This window comes from Opisthocomus hoazin, chromosome 7, assembly GCF_030867145.1.
Source record: "Opisthocomus hoazin isolate bOpiHoa1 chromosome 7, bOpiHoa1.hap1, whole genome shotgun sequence".
Taxonomy (NCBI): domain Eukaryota; kingdom Metazoa; phylum Chordata; class Aves; order Opisthocomiformes; family Opisthocomidae; genus Opisthocomus; species Opisthocomus hoazin.
In genome coordinates, this window is record NC_134420.1 from 68,305,658 (window position 1) to 68,327,463 (window position 21,806).

The 21,806-nt window shown below is 39.6% G+C and overlaps 1 protein-coding gene across 2 annotated transcripts in view; it reads left to right on the forward strand.

The window, feature by feature from the left end:
* The first annotated feature begins 470 nt into the window (after window positions 1-470).
* The window catches only part of NUDT14 (nudix hydrolase 14), a 63,603-nt gene continuing 42,267 nt past the window's right edge, over window positions 471-21,806 (forward strand). The window contains exon 1 of one of the 2 annotated variants that reach the window (XM_075426929.1): window positions 471-658. In XM_075426929.1, coding sequence (XP_075283044.1) covers window positions 578-658 — 81 coding nt within the window. In that variant the 5' untranslated portion in view covers window positions 471-577. Of the gene's footprint in view, window positions 659-813; window positions 988-21,806 lie in introns of those variants that run through there. The other variant, XM_075426930.1, reaches the window with a different exon arrangement.

A 21,806-nucleotide genomic window follows, 5' to 3' on the forward strand; every position in this document is an offset into this window, starting at 1 on the left:
TGCCCAGGGAGGTTGTGGAGTCTCCTTCTCTGGAGATATTCAAGACCCGCCTGGACGCGGTCCTGTGCAGCCTGCTGTAGGTGACCCTGCTTCGGCAGGAGGGTTGGACTAGATGACCCACAGAGGTCCCTTCCAACCCCTACCATTCTGTGATTCTGTGAATTCCGGTGCAAAGCGTGGAAGTAACTGACCCCCGGAGTGCATTCGCCAAGCCTTTGAGAAAACTGCACCGCAAACGAGTGGTTTCGCGGAGCACAGGTGACAAGGCCCACGGGCTGCTGCCGCGGCCCCGTTTCGGGGGTGAAACCCGGCCTTTCGGCTCTTCTCGGCGGGAAGAGGGCAGGAGGCCGCCGCAGCCCCGTCCCGTCCCCGCTCTGCGCGGGAGCGAGCTGCCGGGCTCCGCACGGCACCGCGGGCCCTGCGCCCACCGGGGCCGCGCCCGGCCCGGCCCGGCCCGGCCCGGCCCGGCTCGGCCGGGCCCTGCCCGCCGCCCTCGGCCAGCGGCTGCGCGCGCCTCTCCCCTTCCTCCTCCTCCTCCTCCTCCACCTCGGCGGCCGCTGCCCCCCCCCCCGCAGCGATGGAGGCCATCGAGGAGCTGGCGGTCAAACCCTGCACCTCCTCCCTCTACCTTCGGCCTTTCCGCCTCTGCTACCGGCAGGTGAGTGGCGCCGGCGGCTCGTCCCTCGGCGCCCACCCAGCCCCTTCCCTCACGGCCCGCCGGGGCCGAGCCGGCCCGTCCCCCCGCCCCTTCCCTCCGCCGCAGCCGGGCGGGGGGCGCCTCTCCCGCTTCGTCGCGGCGCGGAGGAGGCCGAAGGGGCAGGGCCGGCGGGTCCCTCTGGTGTCCTGTCCCCCCCCCCCGCCTCCGCCATTTTGGGACACTGGCGGTGTCGCCGATGTCGCGTCCGCCTCAGGCTCATGGCGCCCGCCCGCCCGGCACCGCCCCTCCGGCGGCTGCGCTGCCCCGGCCCTGCCTGGCCGTCGGGGAAGGTGGGCTCTAGGGGCGCGGGGAAGGCAGCCCGAAGGACCGGTGCCTGTGGAGGGCGCTGCCCCGGGCGGTGCCACCAACTCCGGCTCTTCCGTGGGCGGCCGGTGCCTCACCGGGGCCTGGGACTGTCTGCTTAACCCCGTTTGTTTTCTTCTGTCAACCTTTGAGCAGGGCATCTCTTGCTTTGGGCCTTGCTTTGGTGCTGATCGTTCGCAGATCGAGCCCGTTGCTGGCCAGCCCTCAGCACGGCCAGTCCTTACTTCCATCGACGAGTTACGCCGCGGCTCTGCCAGGCTGGCACGTGGGAAGCGCGGAAGGAAATCCCTTTCTTTATCATATTTATATCAACACGAGTCGCCTCTCACAGGATCCCCGAGAACTGGTACCTCCGACAGCGGCAGGAACACAAGGCGTGACAGGAAGGTCACTTCTCACACCTTGCGCGGCATGCACAAAGCCGGCTGTTGCTTTGACCCAGGTAGAGGGGTGAGAGTAGAAATGCAGGAGAGTTTGGACAGCCTTAGAAATGCACGCTGCAGGCCACATCTTCTCACTCTTACTGCTTTGCTTTGCTGCTAAACACATCAGCTGAAAGAAAAGGCAGAGGAGGGAATGCATACGGAGGGGGTGTGTTTAAGTCCAACAGTGAGGCAAGATATAGAAAAGGAAAAGCGAGGGTTCAAATAGTTTTCATCAAAGCAGATGAACTGACTTTTTTACCTTTTTCAAATACATTTTGTACATCATTTTCCTAAAGAAAGCTCTCTTCGCATTGGTTGGGATAAGTAAAATGTTTTGATTTTTGACCAGCTGAAAGCTTTACACTGAACTAATTCTTTCTTTTTAGATGCGGAAGAAAACCTGAAGAACATTCTTTCATGTTCTGAATTTTTGCTGGCTTAGTTTATAAGTGACGAGTCTTACTTCTTAATTTCATTTTCATTTCTGAGTCACGCTCCATTTACATGAAAAATGCGATTTAATTAAAATGTGCAAAACAGTATTCCAAAATTACCTTTAACTGAATACAAGTGCTTTAAAGGTGACAGGCATGGTAAAGAAGAAACGAGGATGTGTTTGTCACGTGTTGTGATTTGACAGAGACCAGCATTGCCACCAAAAGTAGACTTGCCCTTTCTGCACATCTTGCCACTTCCTCTCCTTGCACAAGGATTTGTGCAGCAGCATAGTGAACTGGATGAGGGATCTGGTCCAGGTCAAACCTAATCTGGCCAAAAGAAAGATGTTAGTTTTAACCAAAACAAGGTCTCTGATTCAATTCAAATGCTTATGCTGGCAGGGGGGAGGTGGTAATGTGGTGGTTAGGGATGAGTGTTTGGAGGCTGGTCGAGGGCAGAGATTGTTCCTCTTGGCTGCAGCACTGTCTTAAAATGAACGTGAAAATGCAGTTTATATGGCATCTGTACAGAAGCTGGCTTGGGTCCAGCCTACCGAGAGCATAAGCTGAACGAGTGCACAACTGTCTGCACCTGACCTGGGAGCCAGGCCCCACATTTATTGAAACACATTTTGCATTTAAAAAATGACTTACTATCCAGAGGAAATACTAACTATTTTTAGTCATTTGACTAATGGTTTCAAAGGCATTTAGGCCTGCTGAAAACCCCTTTAACTACGTGTGTAAAATCTAAAGGAGTTAGGTGCCTGATCTGTTTCAGAATTTTTGAAAATTCTACCACTTATCAAAAACTGAAAATTACTTCTGAAATATAGCCCTTGATCTTAATGGTTTTATGCTGAGTAGGTCTTTCTCTTTTCCAACTTTTTTTTTATTGACTAGCTGAAAAAAGAAAAGAAACTTTTCTTCTTCTCAGCTCCTAATTGGTGCTGTATCTTAAAGTTAGCTTCCCTCTTCCATGAATTCCCTGCACCTGCTTGCTGAATTTAACACAAATCTAATACCAAAGTCTTTCTGAATAAGAGAATAATCTGAATGAGGAAAATTTAGATAATGGCATTTGTTGCACTGTGAAAATGGAAACTAGTCTGGATACTTACTTTATGCAATATGTGGCATCATGTTGTAATTCAACGGCTTGGGGTGGTCTTACAGGTACTTTTTGTGAAGCTACAACATGTCCCCTTGCAGTCTGAAAAAGATTAATTGATGCATATTTTGGGTTTATAAAATATTGATGAGGGACAATTTGGGCCTTGAAGATTGAGATTTTGAAATCTATTTTCAAACAGGTATATTCCTAAAATAAGCATTGATATCTCAACATAACTCCTCTGTCCAAGAACATATATAGAATGAGAGATTTTTATTTTATTAGTTTCTTACAGCTACTGCTTTCCTATACAAACAAGAAATTGAAAGAACTTTTACTTACAACATGTGATTTTAAGATTATTTCTAAGCATTCATGCACACTTAATTACAGCATTGATTGCTAGATATTTCATCATGAATGCATACATTACAGCATTGATTCTAAGACATTTCATCTAAAAATTATGCTGCTTGTGTGGAGGTAATTTTGATCCCATTGCTATAGCTAAAACAGTTAAGTCTTCAACAGTTAAACATAAATTTAGATGTCGGTGATTTATATCACAGTTTACCCTGCTAGTTTGATTTTATCCATTCAACCCGCACCCCACTGAGCTGTAAACCACTGTTGTTGTAGCAGGTTTACAGACCACCAGAAATCTGCAAGGCATCAGAAGGGGATCCACAAATGCTGAGTAAATACTGTTGTAAGCCCACACAGGTTACTCATGTTAAGAAGATTGTGGTCACACCTGATCAAGAGTGGAGCCAAAGACTCCGATGGTCTCCTACTTGTTCATCAGAGGCACTTAACACATGGAAAATTGTAGGCCCGAAGACTGGATTAGTGGTTTGTCAAGCTGCGTATTTTCCTTGGATATCTGGATGTTCAGACAGGGAGTTGTATGTACTTAGAATCAAGTCAGGTGGTTACTATCATGTTAGAGAAACTCTATCAGTGTCTTTCTAGGTTTGTGCTCGAGTCCAGAGTTTCCCTGTGTTTTGAGAGCTTGAGTCGTCCTTTGGATTGAACCTGTTATATTTGGTTACATACAGAAATACTCTTCCAAAAGACCATGAGAAAAATGGCTGTTTAACCGTAGTGAGGAATGTCATAAATCATAGGAGTTCCTGAAGTTACAGCAATTTATTTAGAAGGTGGACTTGCTCTTCTAATAGAGAGTAATGAGATCTTTGCATATGAGGTCATTCATCATCTTCCTCTGCCCACTCACCTTTTAAATGAAAGTAGTGAGCTCTGAGTGGTTTCTATAGAGCACAAAAGTAGGTATACACCCTTCTGAAAGAACTCTAGGATTTGAACCGTGCAGGCTGAGGCAACACGCAGCTTGATGTTAGGCATCCAAGCTATGGGGAATAGCTGGGCTCTCCAGACAAATCACTGTACCAACCACTTTTGTAAATGATTTGTTCTGTCTTTGTATAGTGCAAAGATAGAAATGGAAGTGCAGTAAAGGAATTCAGTAAGTAATAGAATTCAGCAAACTGTAGGCAGATTTGGTTAGGGCCAATGTGGAGGGGTAAGGTACATTTAAAACTATGTTCTTCAAAATAGTCATCTAACAGCTCCTCAAAATGGACCTCACTTTCTGCTTGGGATTTTCAGCTGTCAACCCTTTCCTCAAGTTGGGGCCCTCAGTTAAGTAAACCATGTTGTTTTAGGTGGGGTGGCCTGAGGGTGAGAGATGGACAAGGCACCTCCCATAGCCTGATGAATATCCTCTTCATTTTGTCAGTCGGAACTCTGTTCACGTATTTTTGTTCTGCTTGCTACTGAAAGAAAGGGGTTCATTTATCTCACATACAGGATAGCATCTGGCTACTTTTAATGTGTACTTGCCCCCAAAGTGCAAATTGATTTGTTGTCTAAAGTGGCACTTTTTTTTTTTTTTTTTAAATATCACCTCCTGAAGAATTGGCTTCTTTACCAGAACTCTGTGGTAAATCTCTTTTCACTTTTTCCTATTGAAGTTTTTCTGCTTTTCATATATAATTTATTCAAGAGACCAGAGGGATGGCTAATGAGAGATTAACTCAATGCCCAAGGGCTAGGACATTTCCCTGGGATGTGGTAGAGTCAGGCTGCAAGATCTTGCTTCAATTAATATTGCTTCCCACATCACAGGAGAGTGTTCTCACTGCTGGGAAACACATTTGTGTGTAAATCTTCAGCTCGCTTTTGTGTATGTTAGCCAGGCACTGGCCTATATATTAGACAGACAAAAAAAATACCAAGTTTAAGAATTCTGCTGAGACTAAGTCATAAAATAGACTCTGAGTAGTAACAGTTGAGCAGAGTTGTTAGGATTTTGAGCAGCATTAAGTATCCAAATGGGAATCTGGATTCAATGTAGTCTTCTGAATTAGCACCTGAGCAGGAATTTCAGTGGTTCTGCATGTCAAGTTTGGACCCTAACACAGGGCTTTGACGGACAGAGCTCTGGTGAATCTTACTGTAGTAATTAAAAGAAGTTACTGCATGGAATTGTTTGTACCCATGCTGGTGGTTATTACCCTCTGAGAATCAGCAGAAAGGAAGGTAGTTTTGCTCCAGCTTTTACTCTGCTGTTCCAGTTCAAACCCACCTCCATCAGCCCTTTAAGCTAAATTACTGAGCTTTGCATAGGGCTAAGTGAAGTGCCTTTGCATATTCTTTTTGGTGACCTCTGTGCTGGGGACAGTATCCTTCAAGGGGAGACAGAGCATCAGCTGGGGGAAGCATCTAGCTGGGGAGTAATGTCTTGAGCTGTTACGGAAACTTTTGCCCAGAGCTCACATATCAAAGCCTTTGTGGATCTCGTTCAGACTGCTATGGCTTTGTTTTTGAAGATTGTTCTGGCAAGGGAGCTCTTGCCACTGTTTCCTCGCGTTGTATAAACATAAATGTGCATTCTGCCCAGGAACTTTTAGAAGTTTGCTGCTAGACTAATATCAACTGTCAGTAATTTTCCCAGTATGTATGCAAGTGAATTTGTATTTTTAATCTGTGGAGTGGTGAGTGGGCATCTGTTTCAATGATGTGGGATAAACCCCAAAAACTCGGTGCGTATCGACTGACCCGTACAGTCAGTAGTGGTAAATTGGAACTGTTTGCTCTTTTGTGAGCTTCACGTTGCTTCAACACTTCAGAGTAGTCCAGTGCCTGAGCATCACATTTCCTGTACTGATCTAATGTTTAGAATCATTCATTTTGAAGTTAAACATGAAAAATGCTCCCTTCAGTTTCATTTTAATGCAAGATGTTTTCATTCAGTGTTAAGGGAATTCAGTTACAATGTATTTGACTTTTACAGTCATTCTAAAGTAATTTTCAAGACTATTGTAGATTTTAACATATCATGAACTTTATAATGGGTAGAAAATGTACTTCAGGAGTAGTGTGCAATTCATCAGCGAAGAAGAAATTTCTTATTTTTAATCTTTGACTTGCTATTGCTTTCTTTTGTGACCATGAGCAACCACTCTCTTTTGTGCCTTACAATTTAACTGTCTTGGAGGTGTAATGAAGATTAAACCCCTGATTCTATGTATACATGCAGAGAGAAGTGAGGCCTGTATCAGTAATGTCATGAAAACTTAGAAGGTGAAAAAAAGCAAAGCAGTGCAGTTGATTTTACATTTTTTACAATTTTTACATTTTACAACTTGATTTTACATTTAGAATTTTTTTTTTTTAATATGGTAATAGCAACATGAATGTGCTTAGCTGCCTGAGATATTCTCTGGAACTTCCGTCTGCTTTTTTATAAACATGAAACATTCTTTTCTATTTTGACAGTTAAAAATGATGCTGTTGAGGGAGTAAACAGATTTAAGTTACCTGTTCAAACAAGTACGTCTTCTGTTGAATCTTCAGAAGGCTCCAGTAGTAGGAAATATGCAGCCCAGTAGTACATTTATTTGCAGTTCATTTTTTCAAAGCAGTAGTGCAATAAAAGGAGATGCCATTTTTGCTGCAAAATTTGTCTCATTTTCTTCAGTTTGTCAAGTCTGTTATGTCACTGCATAATGTTAAACGCAAACATACTGATTCTAGCTCAGGAAGTCCCTGAGCTGCAAATTGCAGGAGGCTGAGAGTATTTTAACAATATATTCTTCCTTAGGCATCTTTGGTTCTGTCAGAGGTAGCATCCTGGATGAGACAGATTTTTGATCTGACTGATCTGACTGCTGCTGTATTAACTGGGAATTATGGTTGAAGTGCAGTATAATTCTTTTATATGCATATAAGAAAAGAAAAGCAAAGTTTTTTGCAACAACAGCAGTAGGGAGTTAAGTACCGAGGGAACATAATTTCCTTTGAGAGAAACAGTGTTCTTTCCAATTAGAGCACAGGTTTAAGAAAAGAAATTAAGTAATCTAGGCATATCTCCTTCTGGCTCTGCCATGTACCTTGAATTCAACTCTGGAAATTTGTACAAGTTATTTTTGTGTGAGACATTTGTGAATAACTAAAGGGGGAAATGAGAAGTACTAGTTCAAAAGACTAGTAGTTGATAAGAACACTAGTACTTGTTTTTGTTTCAGTGAATATTATGTTATATGAGACTTAATTCTTTATCCAGCATGCTTTGACAAGTGAATGTAGGGTTCTTTGAAGTAAATACAGGAGAAGTAGTTGGCAGTGACAAAACTTCAGATTTTTAGGTCAGTCATATTATGATGTAACAAACTTAAGACAGCAAATGTCACTTATTGGAAAGAGTAGGGCTCTGTTGAGCATCTTTTGTAGCATCCTTGCACAGGGCTGTCTACACTTGCATAAATGAACATTAAAATCTAATTTAATGTCATCAATAGCTAGTCTACTTGGGTTATTGTGCAATAGCTATGAGGACAAGACTGAGTATTAGGAGGAGGTACATAAGTTGTAGTTAGCTTAAGCCAGTATTTTCCAAGTTCTGATACGTAGCTCATTGAGGGCCATTGGACTGCTTGTAGGTCATCTATGTGAGTCACTAAGAAAAGCAGATCAGTTATCAGCAGATTTTGATGTGCTACCAAGGTCTGCAGCTTCACTGGAAGATGTTTCCAGGTCTGCAGATGAAGAGGTTGAAAACCATTGGCTTTGACAATACCACTCCAGTTGCCTCATCTGCAAGGGCTTGTCTACACAGGACTTTCCTGATTAACTCCATGTCTCATTCTACAACAAAGAGTCTGGTTCTGTTTACGTTAAACCATTTTCAAAGTACAATTGCACTTTGAATTCATACCCTACCTTAATCCATGTTAACTTTCCAGTGCATGCCCTAAGGGAGCAGTAAACTAAACTGAATGACTGTGTCCACACAGGGGTTTAATGGAGTTTAACTAGCAGAATCCAAGTTCATCAAGGTACTTATTTCAGATTCATTTTCTTGATGTCCTGGTATAGACAAGTTCGAAGAATGAAAGTGGTTTAGTTCTAAGTGAATGAACCATGTTATAAAATAAATCACTGAGATTTTATTATATTTTTTGTGTGTGAAATATGACTAGGGTATAAAGTAGGCTTTTTTGACTTGTTTGGTGCCGTCTCTTTTGTAGTAATTGCAGTTAGATCTGAGAAATAAAATAGTGTTCATGTTCTTCAACAACTAAATGCTTTATGTGTTTTTCAGTTTGGATCAAAATACATATGTTTGCTTAAATAGCAGAAACTTCTTTTTCCCGGTACAAAAAATCTGTCATCTAAATCATAATTTCAGCTATGACATTATGTGTACTTGGTATGTTTTAAAGCAGATGAACACTGCAACATTTTAAGTGTTTATTGAAAATCTGAATATTAGGGAAATTAGACATTTTCTGTAAATGGGAATATTCTTTAAAATGTCTGGTTTTGATGGTCTATATGGGATGAAACTATACTTTATTATATTCCTGAAAATACGTGTGTGTTTTAAATAACTATTTTACTTCAACTGCTGCCATATTTAAAATACATTTATATTTTCAGCTGTAACTCGTAAAAGGTCAGCTCTCGTGCTTTGAAAAATCTACACAAGTCGATGTTGCATAAATAAGCATGCTTTACACAGCAGGCATATAAAGTTAACTGCCCCTCTGGCGTGCATTCAGATTAATTATTCTTCATAATTTTTAACTAAAACAAGTTCAAGAACTTGGTTTTTTTGTCCTGTCCTTCAGACATTGATCAAAATCTTGTTAATACAGTAACACTGAAGTTTACTGAAGTTTAAACAAAGTAAAGCTCAGTTTTTCTTAGTGGTCAGCTCATGTCACACTAAAGCCCTGATCACTGATCAAAACAGCATTAATTATTTGTTTCACGTTGCGGTTGCTGTGTCAAAATCCTTTAAATACCTCTTGGAGCTGAGAGGGAATCTTAGGGCCTGTGACAGAGCAGCTGGTCTGGACATGGGCTGATGCCCCGGTTGACAGGTTGTTGGATTAGAAAGAATATCAAAGGCAGTGGGTAAGATTAGGGGTAAGTGAACATCTGACAGCAGTTTGCAGCAGGGGAGAACAGATGATAAACAATGGGCGCGGGGTGCGTGGGGGGGGTGAGAGGTGAGAAGGCCATGGGAAAAGTGTGGCGGCAATCACTAAAGCTCCAGGTTGCTGAGCCTCATGAATAGGACAGGAAATGGGATTTGCTGGGACAGATGTGCTGAGCGGTGATGAATACATTATAGGGAAATGAGGCTAAACTCCTAAAGGTGAGAGGCGTTCTTTCTCTGAAAATAGAAAATACAGCGGGGGAAAAAGTTTACCCTCCTGGTGAAGTAAGCATTAATACTTGAAAACTAATACAGAAAGTAGTAATGCTAATGGTAATTTTAATTAAATGGTTATTCTGCAGTAGCATTCATGATGAACTCTAGGTCATACACTTCTCGTATAACCATCTTACAGTGCTATTACATACATAGTCTTGCAAGCATTCATTTTAAACATAAAATTGCACAAATGGTAGAATAGTTTGAATGATGGAACAGCCTGACTGGATAATGCTCAGACACATATTCTGTATCTGGCATGTATTATATAGCCCTCATATAACATATGTTTGATCCTGCCACTGTTGAAAGAGAGTTGTACTGAGTGATCTTGTGAGGTCCTTCCAGCATTACATTTTTTCAATTCTGTAAAGTGTTTGTATGCTTGTAGAAAATTATACATAACTGTTCCTGTTCCTTAGGATATTGTTTCTTTACTTCTCAAACGTCTTTAATTTATATTCTTGAAGGATCCTTTTCCAATGTTTAGAATTATCTCAGAAAGCCAACAGAGACTTCTTGTGTGTTTACTGGTAGGACTGTATGTCAGATCACTGACTTAGAATTTCTTCTGTGGGTTTTTTTTATTTTTTAAAGGCAATCTCATTAAAAAAACAGATCTTACATTAACATTTTAATAGTGTCTTACTTTAGCAGAAGGAAGAGATGCAGAATGTATGATTTTTGACGTTGCTCTGAGAAAGTATTGATTTGTTCTCAGACATCAGCAGTTTATTCCACAGTGCATTCTCCTAGTTTGTTTTACAAATACGAGCTTGCTAAAATAAAGTAGAAACACAGACTGTGAGAGTCACCAACTGGAAAACATAAAACTCAATGGTGTAAGGACAAGAGGTGACTCAGCTGTAATGGGAATGCCCACCATCTGTCTTCCCTGATCTCACATCTCTCGTATGTCCTGCCCCTGTCCTCAAGATGAGGAAACATGTATCTGGCCTCCTTTAGTCCCTGTTTGCTCCTAGCCGTGTGTACTGTAACTGTAGCTCTAGTTTTTGAAAGAACAAGGGGTTGTAACTAGAATCTGGGATGAATAGGTATGCCCTATAGCCCTGCTTCGTGAAGTAGCTCTTCATGTTTCAGAAATGCCACGCGTGGTATTTTGACCACAGCGGCATCGCTTGAATACAGCAATTGAAAAGTCTGTAGAGCTTCGGAGTTCTAGAAGTTCCCTAAAATTTGTGATAAGCAAAGTCTGTAGTGGCCATAATAGTAAAGAAGTAAAATGGTGGTGAGCACAGCAAAACGTAGATAAAAAAGTATGCTTTACTGATTCTCATCAGCATAAGTACTACCCTAATAGTTCTGTTTTCCATAAAACTCTGATTTCTGTGTTTGCATGAAACTATAACCAAAGAATTTACCATTTGTTACAGGCAGTTCCCATTTTAAAGAGTGGTTGAAGATTATTTGCAGTTGGCTTGCATAGTTCTTTACTTTATGTCCCAAGATTTAAACTGTTACACGGTCACTGTCATTATGAAGCTTTCAGAAATACTGCAGTAAAACATAAAACTGTATATAAACCACTAATCAGTTAATCACTGCTTAATTCAATTAATTGAATGCCAGTTGTATATGGCTTTTAAGCCACAGGTACATTTCTCTGTACCAGTTTTCTCTTCAGAATAGGTGACAGGTTAGAAAATGTTTCCAAGTTACTTCTTGAATCTTTCTGTGTATTATTTTTTTCCCAGTGGGAAGGTCTGAGGAGATGACCGCTGCTATGGGAATCAGATTTCAGTTGAGTCTATCAAAATTGAGAGGTAAAAGTGAAATTAAGAACCTGGAGCTAGCTGCATCTGGTCGTTTTGAACTGATTTTTTGGGGGGGTGGGAAGAAAGGAGAGGATGAAAAGCCCTGAGGATCTTTGTGAGGAGGGTCTGTGAGAAAGTCTTAGGAGAAAAATCTAAAGATTGTTACTAAGCCTGGGCTTCTATTAGCCCCCTGCTGCTGTTCTTCATCAAGTTTTTTTAATGGCTTTCAAAGCAAGTGAGTGGAAAATGGTTTCTCTGGAACTTTAAGGAGACTGAACTGAAAACTGTCATTGCTTTATAAGTAGAACACATCAAAGATTGATGGAAGAATTGCTTGTTAAACACATTGTAGATTTTAATTAAAAAAAATGGGAGATATCATAAAAGAGCCATCAGATCATCATAACTACCTAAAGGTGAAAGTTTAATGGCTTTTCATCTGCTCAGGAACCTGTGTTAAGTATCTCTTTCATAGCTTTTGTGACCCTCTGTGTGGGCGCGTGTGTGCAAGATTATATATTTTTTTCCAAGAAAGTTTTTTTTCCTAATATACAGAGGGAAAAGTACACAAGCATAAAAATGTAGGTGGTGGTTACTGTGCTTTTTAATTTTCTTGCCTGTGTATTTAGAGATGCCTTCTTCTGGTATTTTTACTTACCCAGTGCTTCAAATTCTTATGTATTTCTGAAATATTTATTTTTCTTTGTGTTGCAGTGTATATGTTCTATGTGTTCAGTGTGCACAAAGTGCATTTGTGTATCATCTAGTAATTGTGTGAATATTTCTTCTGGCACCTGGTCCTTCCACTTTCCCCTTCTCTTGCCACCTTCTTTTCCCTCCTCAGTCCTCCCACACAGTAAATAGTGTGTTTTTTAGAGTTGTGTAATAGATCTAACTAAAAAAAATAGTGAAAAAAAAGTGTGCATAGGAAACATTTCCACTGAGACTTTGAGCTTCATTCTTTTAAGCCAAGTGCTTGTTCTGATATGTCGTGCTGCCTATGATCAAGGTGCATATTTAGTAAGCAAATACAAACAATTGTTATAGAAGACCAGAAGAATTCCTCAGCAAGCCGATGACGCTCACTGGGCGTTATTCCATCTTAAGATTTCAGAAATCTTCTATATTGTAGTTTCAGTTCTGATTCATGAGTTCTTTCTGGAGTTTAACAGCTGCATCTATGCATGATTCTGACTCTAGATCTGATTCTTAATGTAGAAAATATGTGATGACTGTAATTACTGGATTTTCTGCACACTATATGCTTAGAAAAGGTATTTATCATCAAAAAGCATAATGTTAGTTGAGTGATTCTGTAAGATTTTCATGATGCACAAGATCATTTAAATTAGGAGTAGGAATAATGACTATGAAGTCAACTACATAGAGTTTGATAACTTGGTGTCATTATTTTAGGGATTATTTTCAATGATAGTTGTCATTTTAGCTGATGTTTTAGCTGTAATAGTTATTTGTGAACTTGGAATGGATGTAACATTTTGTTTTGCTGCATAAAAATGTTCTAGACTATAAATGGGTCTGGACTGTGAAAGGCCAGATACTAAGATCCTTAGCATATATTTTCATAAATTTTTGAAATTTCAGCCTTGCTGAATGTAATGATATTTTTGCTCCTCTCATTGGTGAGGCCAGGTCTTCACTTGCGTTGTTTCTACTTGATCCTAATTTAGGCAAAGGCTGAAGCAATCTGACTAGGATTTTTTTTTACTTTGAACATAAGGTGATTGGAGTCACAGCAGTTCAGTGCTTTTTAACCAGAAACTACATGTTCTAACAAGCTGAGCTGGAAGTCAAGATGTGGAAAAAAATAGGGGAAACAGGTAAATTTGTATTTTGAGTACAGCATTGTAAATAATTTGGAATTTTTTTTAGGATATGAATCTGTATAGCTCTTGTATATATTCTTATCTTGAACTGCTGAAATAAACTATCGCTGTTGGCTTCATTCCGTTTTGTTTTGGCTTTAAGACATACCTTTGTTATTATTTGGCCACTTAAACTTGTTGATCTTTTGAAGCAGCAGGACTAGAAGAGCTGGCTATGAAGTCTTTTGGCAAATCTATCTTAGAATGTCATATGTATGTCTGCACTTAGCACTCTGATTTCAGTGTTGTAACATTTCTGACACTTCAAAATATTGGGCATAGGTAGGCAATTTCTGGCTTCCTTTTTCTGCAAGGCTTGTGTTGCTCTGTAGAGTGACATTTCCATAGCACTGCAGTTTGTACAGCCTAAAATTTGATCTGTAACTCATCTGATTCGTACTACTCAGGCAGGCTAAAGAATAATGTGAGCTTATTTGCCTCCTATTCAGTGAAAGCAGTCAGTAATCATTAGTACAGAAATGATGGCTATAGTACTTTACCGATAGTTCCTCCAAGTTTGAAACCTGATTGTCTCCCTGATTGTTTCTGTAAACCATCCTGTTTTCTTGTCGAGGAGAGATGGTTGACCTGTCAGTCTGGAGAACCCTTTTTCTTTTTATCTTGTTACTTTCCCTTTGATCTGTGTAGGAGTTAAAACCTCTTGGCAGAGCTCTCAGAAGACTGGTGGGAATGTATGATCAACCCTACAGCATTATGGTACACTCCATAGAGAAAGATTAATTTGTACAAGTAATAATATAAATGTCAAGATTTAAGTGTAAGAATTATGGGGGGGGGGGGGGGGGGGAGAGTAGAGATTGAATCACACCCAGGGGCTGAAAAAAGCTAGTCAGGGAAACTATTTCAGTGAATGGAAAAACTGTTGGAATATTTGCTTTTGAAGTATTTCTCAAAAAACCCCACATGAATGCCAGTTGGCATTGTGTCTTCCCTCCCCTCTGTCTGTACATTCTTCTGCAGCCCTCATGACAGAGCAGTGGCATGCCTTCCAGCAGTGCATTAAGTGGGATGACAAACCACACCTAACAGTTGTGCCTTGGGGAGAGGATGAAAGAGAAAAGAAACAGCTTTCTGCAGTTCTGTGTTTTGTATATGTTTTGGTCAGAAAAGTGTGTCTTGCGCTTACAAGGGAAGGTGTGTAATTGTCTGTAGTTCTTGTGGAAAGTTAATTCTTCATTCTCAGACCAGCCCTGTTGAATCTGTGGAGCAAATTTGTGAACTTCACTCTTTGTCGAAGATTTTAGGCTCTTCTATATGTGCTGGGTTCATGCCCTTGCATACTCAGGATAAAGTTGTAGAGCTTAAGGTGTCTTGGTATTCTGTTGAAGGAGCCAGCAGAAAAGGCAATAAGCAGTTTTAACATGCTCACAGTATTCAGTACTGCTCAGGATGCTGCTAAAAATCCTGGGATCTTGTCTATGAAAACACTTGAGTAAGCAGTAACCTTGAGTTCCTATGAGACATGGTGTGTAGGAGGCGTCCTTCCCTGCTCTTACTTCACCATGGAGACACCGCCATGCTGCACCTGGCTTTGTCCCCAATTTTGTTGAAACGTAGGCTCTCCCAAGGGCTGCTTGCTCACCTTGGTGAATCTTGTTAATGCTGGTTCTGTGTTGGCGTGTACCAGACTGGTGTGTGATGCAAGGTGTACAGTTCACTGAGCTGTATTGTTCCTGCATTGATTTGACTTCTGCATCAGAAATAGTTTGTCCTTTGTAAGTTATAAATAAACAGATAGATTTGTTAATTACTTTTAAAAAGCATATGTATGTGATTCATGCTGTTGCTTTACAGATGCATTTGCAAAACCAGGTAACTTTGAAGTTATGCATGATACGTTGTTTTCTGTGACGTTTTTTGGTTTCTTTTTAAATCAAATTTTAATGATACAACAGTGTATACACAGGGGTTTTTTTATCAGTGTTCTGTTTCTGGTGACATAGTTGGTAGTTTTTGTTTCTGAAATTAAAACAGCTTCATCATTTGAATGCAGCTTTATTATCTATTTAAAAATGGAGTGGTCCAATACTGTGGTAGAAGAGGAATAGGTTTTTTTTCTGCTGGCTCTTTGTCAACTAAAGAAGATTTTAATCAGACTGTGTATAAGTTGCAGTAGAGTTGGTTAGAATGACTAAAGAGGTAATGAGAAATATTAGCCAATTGATGGTGGTGATTAGCATTTGGCTGAAATACCAGTGGCAACTTAAACTGTGGTTTTATGGTGTTGTCAGTGTTGTTTTCCTGAATGGCATAGCGAAATTAGTGATGAAAGGACAGTTTCTTTCCTTCCTCTTGTGGATGAGGGTCATGACCTAGGCTAGCAAAGAAGAAGAAATTATGCTTGTAGGTGTAGTGGTTGCCTTGGGACTGATGATTTTAAGATTCATTTTCTCCTTCTGTTTTCTATGCTTGTGTTTCCTTCTCTCCCTGCTGTGCCTGGAGAGATGAGGTGAGCGCCCTAAATCCTGGCAAACTCAGTGGGGTGGATGTCTCGCTGAGTCAGAGATCCTACACAAGGTTGTCTTCAGCAGTCCCAAACTCTTTGGGGTGTTATACCACTAAGTGGTCAGAGGAATCACGAGTTGTGGGAATGTGGTTTGGACCAAAGCAGTGTTTGGTGCGTATCATTTGGAGAGTCCTCGTCCTAAGGCTTGAAAGGATATTTTGTCTAATGAGTGCACAGGATGAGCACAGGAAGGAGTTTAAGAATTTAAAGTGAGCTCATCTATTGTGGGGTCTTGGACTCGCAATGGGTACTATATACTGAATCTCACTCTATCTTGAAACAGCTCCTACAGGCATAATTGATCTAGGTGTGTTATGACAAGTGCAGATTTATTTCCCCTGCCTGTCATTAAACACCACTATTCTGAAATTTCTCAGTCAGGCCCTTTATCTCAGTGACTCTGTGGTCAAAAGAAGCAGCTGCCAGAGGACCAGAACAGATTAAAACAGGTTTCCTGGGGGATGTTTTCCATTCTTTTGGTGTCTTTAAAAAAACTTCTGAAGTTTATTTTTCTTATATTTAGCTGTATCTCAGTAAAATTTAGCAGTTTGGAAAATATTGTCTTTAGTGATTTAGGAGCATAAGTGCCGTTTTCCAAAGGAGTCTGCAGGAATCAGTGTCACTGAGTTTCACTAAGGCTTCATCAGATAGCAAAGCAGAAATATTTTTGTAATCTTAGGACAAATATTGCAATGTAAATCCCACCACAGAATATGACATTATTCAATAAACGCATTTGGTGGTTCTGGCATTTGCTTGAAATGACAGTGGTTCAGAGAAATGTCTAAATTCAGATCTTCCATCTTTCCAGTGAGTGCCTTAAAATTAAAGGTTATTGAATGCTACAAAGTGCTTTCTTAAATCTCATTTTTTTGGAGTGGTTAATGAACTATTATAAATTGGAGCAGGGATATGAACCCATGTCTCTTGCTCTCCAGATGTGTCTATTACTGAACTACAAAGGCCATGTTTGTTTGTTTGTTTCTAACTCAATGAATGTGTAACAATTTATACAAATAAGGAAAACTCCAGAAAAAGAAATGAAACACAGAACACCTAGGAATTCTCAGCAGCTGTCTGATTGAGGTATTTCCCTGGCTTTTATTATCTGAGCTGGAGCCAGCAGATGTGTCTCCTGGATCCATGTTTCTCAGCCTCGTAGGCTGTTCAGGGAATTTTATTTTTCATTTCCCTTAACATTCACTGGATGTGTAATGTATACAATAAAATAATAAAAAATATTGCATGCTCCTTTTCCACAGGTTTGTGCTTTTAATCTTAGTATCAGTCTTGCTTGACCTGATACAGTATGCACAAGACAAAACGTTACAATTTCTGATCACATTTTACCCAGGACAATTGTCTCAATTGTCTCAAGCTTGTAGCTTCTGATCCTCTTCAAAGATACGTGTATTAATCCCTTTGAATGTCATCCAGTCTGGTACGTCCTTCATTACTTCGCAGATCAGAACTGTAGAAAGTGAGACATGAAATTACAGGTACAGTTGTCCCCTCTTTTGTGTGGCACATACCTTTATGTAGTGGTAATATGACTGACAATGCAGAAGCTTTTTTGTGCTGAGCTGGTTTAATCACCAGGTGACGTCTTTAGTGTGGCCCAGTGTGTGGCTGCAGAAATGTTTGTGAGGTTTGCACACAGGAGACCATGCGGAAAGCAGGGAAAGGAAGGGTGATACTATTTTGATGGAACTGCTGATTTAGGTCAGATTAAGCAGAAAGTAAAGCAAAAGAAATTGTAGTGGTTTAAATTTCCTGTGTTTTTGACCCTTTGGTAGTAATTTTGCAAATAAATAGTTATTGCAAATAGTTTGAGATTTTTTTCTTTAACAATAACAGAAAAATATAGGGAAAAGATTTCAAACACGGCCTTTGCTGTGGAGGTTTTCAGCAAGTATAGATGTAAGTGGCTGTATGAGATGTGTAATAGACATGTTGGAAAGCACAGTACTTACAGAAAAGTACTTAGCTGCCACAGCAGCTGAATGCACAGTTTGCAAATGATATTATCTCTGTTAAATCATCTTTCATTATTAAGAATATATTCCTTAACTATATCCAGTCGAAGTTACAGATTTCATGTTTTACTGTAACTTTGTGGAAAAAGTAGTGTTAGTGATTTTGTAAATACAGAAAGTGTATGTTCCTTTTATCCCTGGAAAATAGGAAAGTGTGTCACAGACTTCAACTGGAAAACACAGTTTAGTCAAAACAGGAAAATGCATACAGCAAAATTTAATAATATGACAGGAATTTAAGTAAAACACAGAGCAGTTGCTTTAAATTTTGTCGTTTATATACAGTAACACTAGAGTCTGAAAACTCTACATCTTAGCAATTGGTTCCTTTCAACAGAATTGGAGTTAACTTAGTACTAGGAAAGCCCCATCTGTATCTCAATTTATAACCGTAAATTATATGCTGACCTGGCAGTAAAATGATGTGAGAAAAGTCATAAATTTGACCTTTGTGCATATCGTGTTTCTTAACACAAGCACCGTATCCTTACTCTTTGTAGTCTAGATTTCAGTATGCTACTACATATTTGCCTTGGAATAAAGCGTGTTTGATATGTATATGCTGTTGTTCTTAATAATAATGTGTGTTAAAAACAGAAAAACAAGGAGGGAAAGGAGATTTGACTTAATTTAGTGTACTTATATATGCTTAATTCTCATGTTTTATAAATTTCATTCAAAGGTAAGTGATCTTACTGATAGCTGAATGCCAAGCTAAACTGCAACAACTCCATTGTTGAAAAGTACACACAAAAAACAAACTGTGACCTGAAAAGTAAACTTCCAGAGGATTATACCAGAAAGTTTACTTACACATCAAGTATCTTAGTTGTAATTGTTCTGGCAGTTGATGTACATAAAATGAACAAAGTGGCTTGGCCCAGTATTGCATTAACAGTTGAATAAATTAATGCGTTCTCCATTGTTTATTTTACCTCCTAAAGTGTGAAAAAATTGCACCTTTGAACAGTAAACTGTATTGCCATAACCATCTGTTTGCATTTTCATTACAAACTCCTACCAGAATAACCCTCACTTTGAAGAGAAAATTGATATGGGTTGTAAAAATTACAGTCTATGACCTTAGGTTTTATGTCTCTTGAGGTATCCCTGGTGTGGTCTCCATTGGTATACATTATGATTTCTTCAAGAAGCACCTTTAGGTCTTCCAGCTAATTTCAGATAAGAAGTCTTATCTGAAAGGATAAGAGTTTGCTGTCACACAGAGCTGAGCACCTCTGTCTCTTGTTCAAGATCCTTACACTTAATACGAGTGTAATGGAGACCACAGCAACTTTGCCCTGCTCACAACTGCTGTGTCAGCTGGAGCTGGCCTGTTGTTCTGTAGTGTATAGGAGGATTTGTCCCCATGAATTTTGCTAGTGTGATCTTCTGATGAAATTGTTAATATTGTTAATTAAAACCAATTAGCAGCAGTAGTATTTGTGCTTCAGATAGAATGTTCATTTTTAATGTTGTTGAAAAGTCATCATTTTTGTGTATTTTTGGATTCTACAAAGGCACTAAACCCAGCCATTTCTAACTGAAACATTTGAATACCAGTAAGTTAAAAACTGCAAAATGCCATTATTTGTAATCATGATGCTTTTAGAATAAACATTCTGGATAGTTTGGTAATGAAATCTTACAAGCTTTGTTTAAAAAACAAACACTCCCCCCCCTTCCTCTTGAGCTTAAACAGTGGCTTGTTTAAAAAACAGTAAAATTGCATAACACTTAAACTCTTTTGAAGTAGTTCTTCAACATCAGCAAGTAATTCTGCAAATTGCTTTTGAAGATGAGGCTTCATTTACTCCAGCATGTGCAGTCTGATGGAGTGGATTAGTGGGTGTGGACTGAAATTGTAATTTAGGCTTTTTTGTGTGCACGTGTCTTTCTCTAGAATACTCCTTATCAGATACATCTCTATCCTCTTGGAGTAATTTTGAATAGACCAAGGCTGTTCTGTTTCATAGTCATTGGTGAAAACTTGGTACGTGTATAATGGCATTACATTCACGTTAACTACTAAAAATTAATTTTTTCATCAGGTTTTGTAGTAGAGCACTATGTTTTTTTCATCAGATCAGTTCACAAACCCAGCTTGCTGCGTGGTTACACAAATGTCAACCATGGGGTTGGCATAGAGCAGAGATGTGCAGCTGGGGTAGAAAAAGGGGCAGCCTGGGTTTCGATTGACTTACGCTGTTACAGGACTGCACCCCAGGACTGAGCAAGTTTAATAGCAACACTTTGCGTGTAAATTAGTAGCCTCGTAATATGATAGCCAAGCATTAGACCATTCCCCAGTACTGATGTATACATTCGAAAGGCAAAAAAGGGACCAGGCACTCAACTACTGCAAATTAGAATGATTTTATTGATTTTATTATTTTTTTTTAATTGAGTTGCATGGTTTTATGCCAGCTGAAAGTGCTTCCTTTCATTTTGAAAGATATGTATTACTTTCTATGATATCTACAATTACATAAAAAGAAGATGGCTTTCTCCATGCTTATCACAAATCAAACCTTTAAAGTAGACAAAAAAACTGTGATAAGTTATTATTTCAAAGAGATTTCATGTGCAAAATAGACTGTTCAGGACAGGGTTTTTCTTTCACATGAAAAAGTTGAATATTAATTGTCCTTGAATTTTGTTTGTTTCTTTGCACTATTTTTTTGTGGATGAAAATGAGTTTTAGATACAGCATGGCAGCTCTCTATCTTCTAAAAAAACCACCCCACTAATTTACTAATCGCCAAAAAATATTGAACAGGAAGCAATGAAACTTTTAAAGCGTATGGAACAGGTATTTTATTTTATGCTTATTTGGAAAACTTCACAAGTCCCAACTTGCTTTAGCTGTCTTTGTTTGATGTCTGGTCTTCGTACAGGTTTCACAGTATCATGCTGACTGCTAATGCGTTATTTCTTTAAAAAATCCTGAACTGTGGATTTTTGGGGGTCAAAGCTGGTGGTTTATTTTTTTATTTACTTACATAATTTTTGTATGTGGCATAGTGCTGAAAATACTCTGAAAACTATTCAGACACTGCAAGGTAATTTTTTCACTAATTGTGTGATAGGAAAATAAAAAGCGTAAAGTATTGAGTCTTGAGTTTGACCTCTGAAGTACAGCTTCTGTGAGCACATCATTGTGGACACTGGAAACATTATGTAGTGATTATATATAACAAAGAGTTATAGCATTAATAATTCAGCTGGCAAGAAATGGTTTATATTAGATTATAAATCCTCATATGTTTTCACTGAAAACTGCTACAGATGTGACATCAGATTCCATTAAGCTGAAAAAAGAAATGTAACAAGAAAATCTCAACTGATGGGAGCACTTCTTTGGTAGCAAGTGGCAAGAGGAAGGGAGGGGTTCATTTGCAGAGGGATGAGGGCTTAACTTTCAGCATCCAATATCTCCTTTCTTGCTGGGGTTACCATAGGGGAATCCCACTCTGTTTAGCCCAAGAACTGTGACTCAAGGAGAAGCAGCAGCTAATACACATCTTCAGGGCATGTTTTCCCATTGTAGGAGCATATATTTTATAAACCAAAACCTAATGAATTACTGAGTTGCTTTTATTGCAAATTTACTTCTTGGCAGCTTTTACTCATCATTAAAAGGTGAATATGACTGAAAAGCATTAAGCTAAGACCACTTTGGGAAATAAAGGTGGCAGGAGGCTGCAGGAGCTGGCTGCGCTGGTGCAGAGTTTTGTCTGTCTTCTTGATTCCCCAGGCGTGCTGCTCATCTGGATTAACCTGACGAAAATCTATCTAATAAAGTGACAAGTTTGGTGTTCTCTTGCTGTGCAGTTC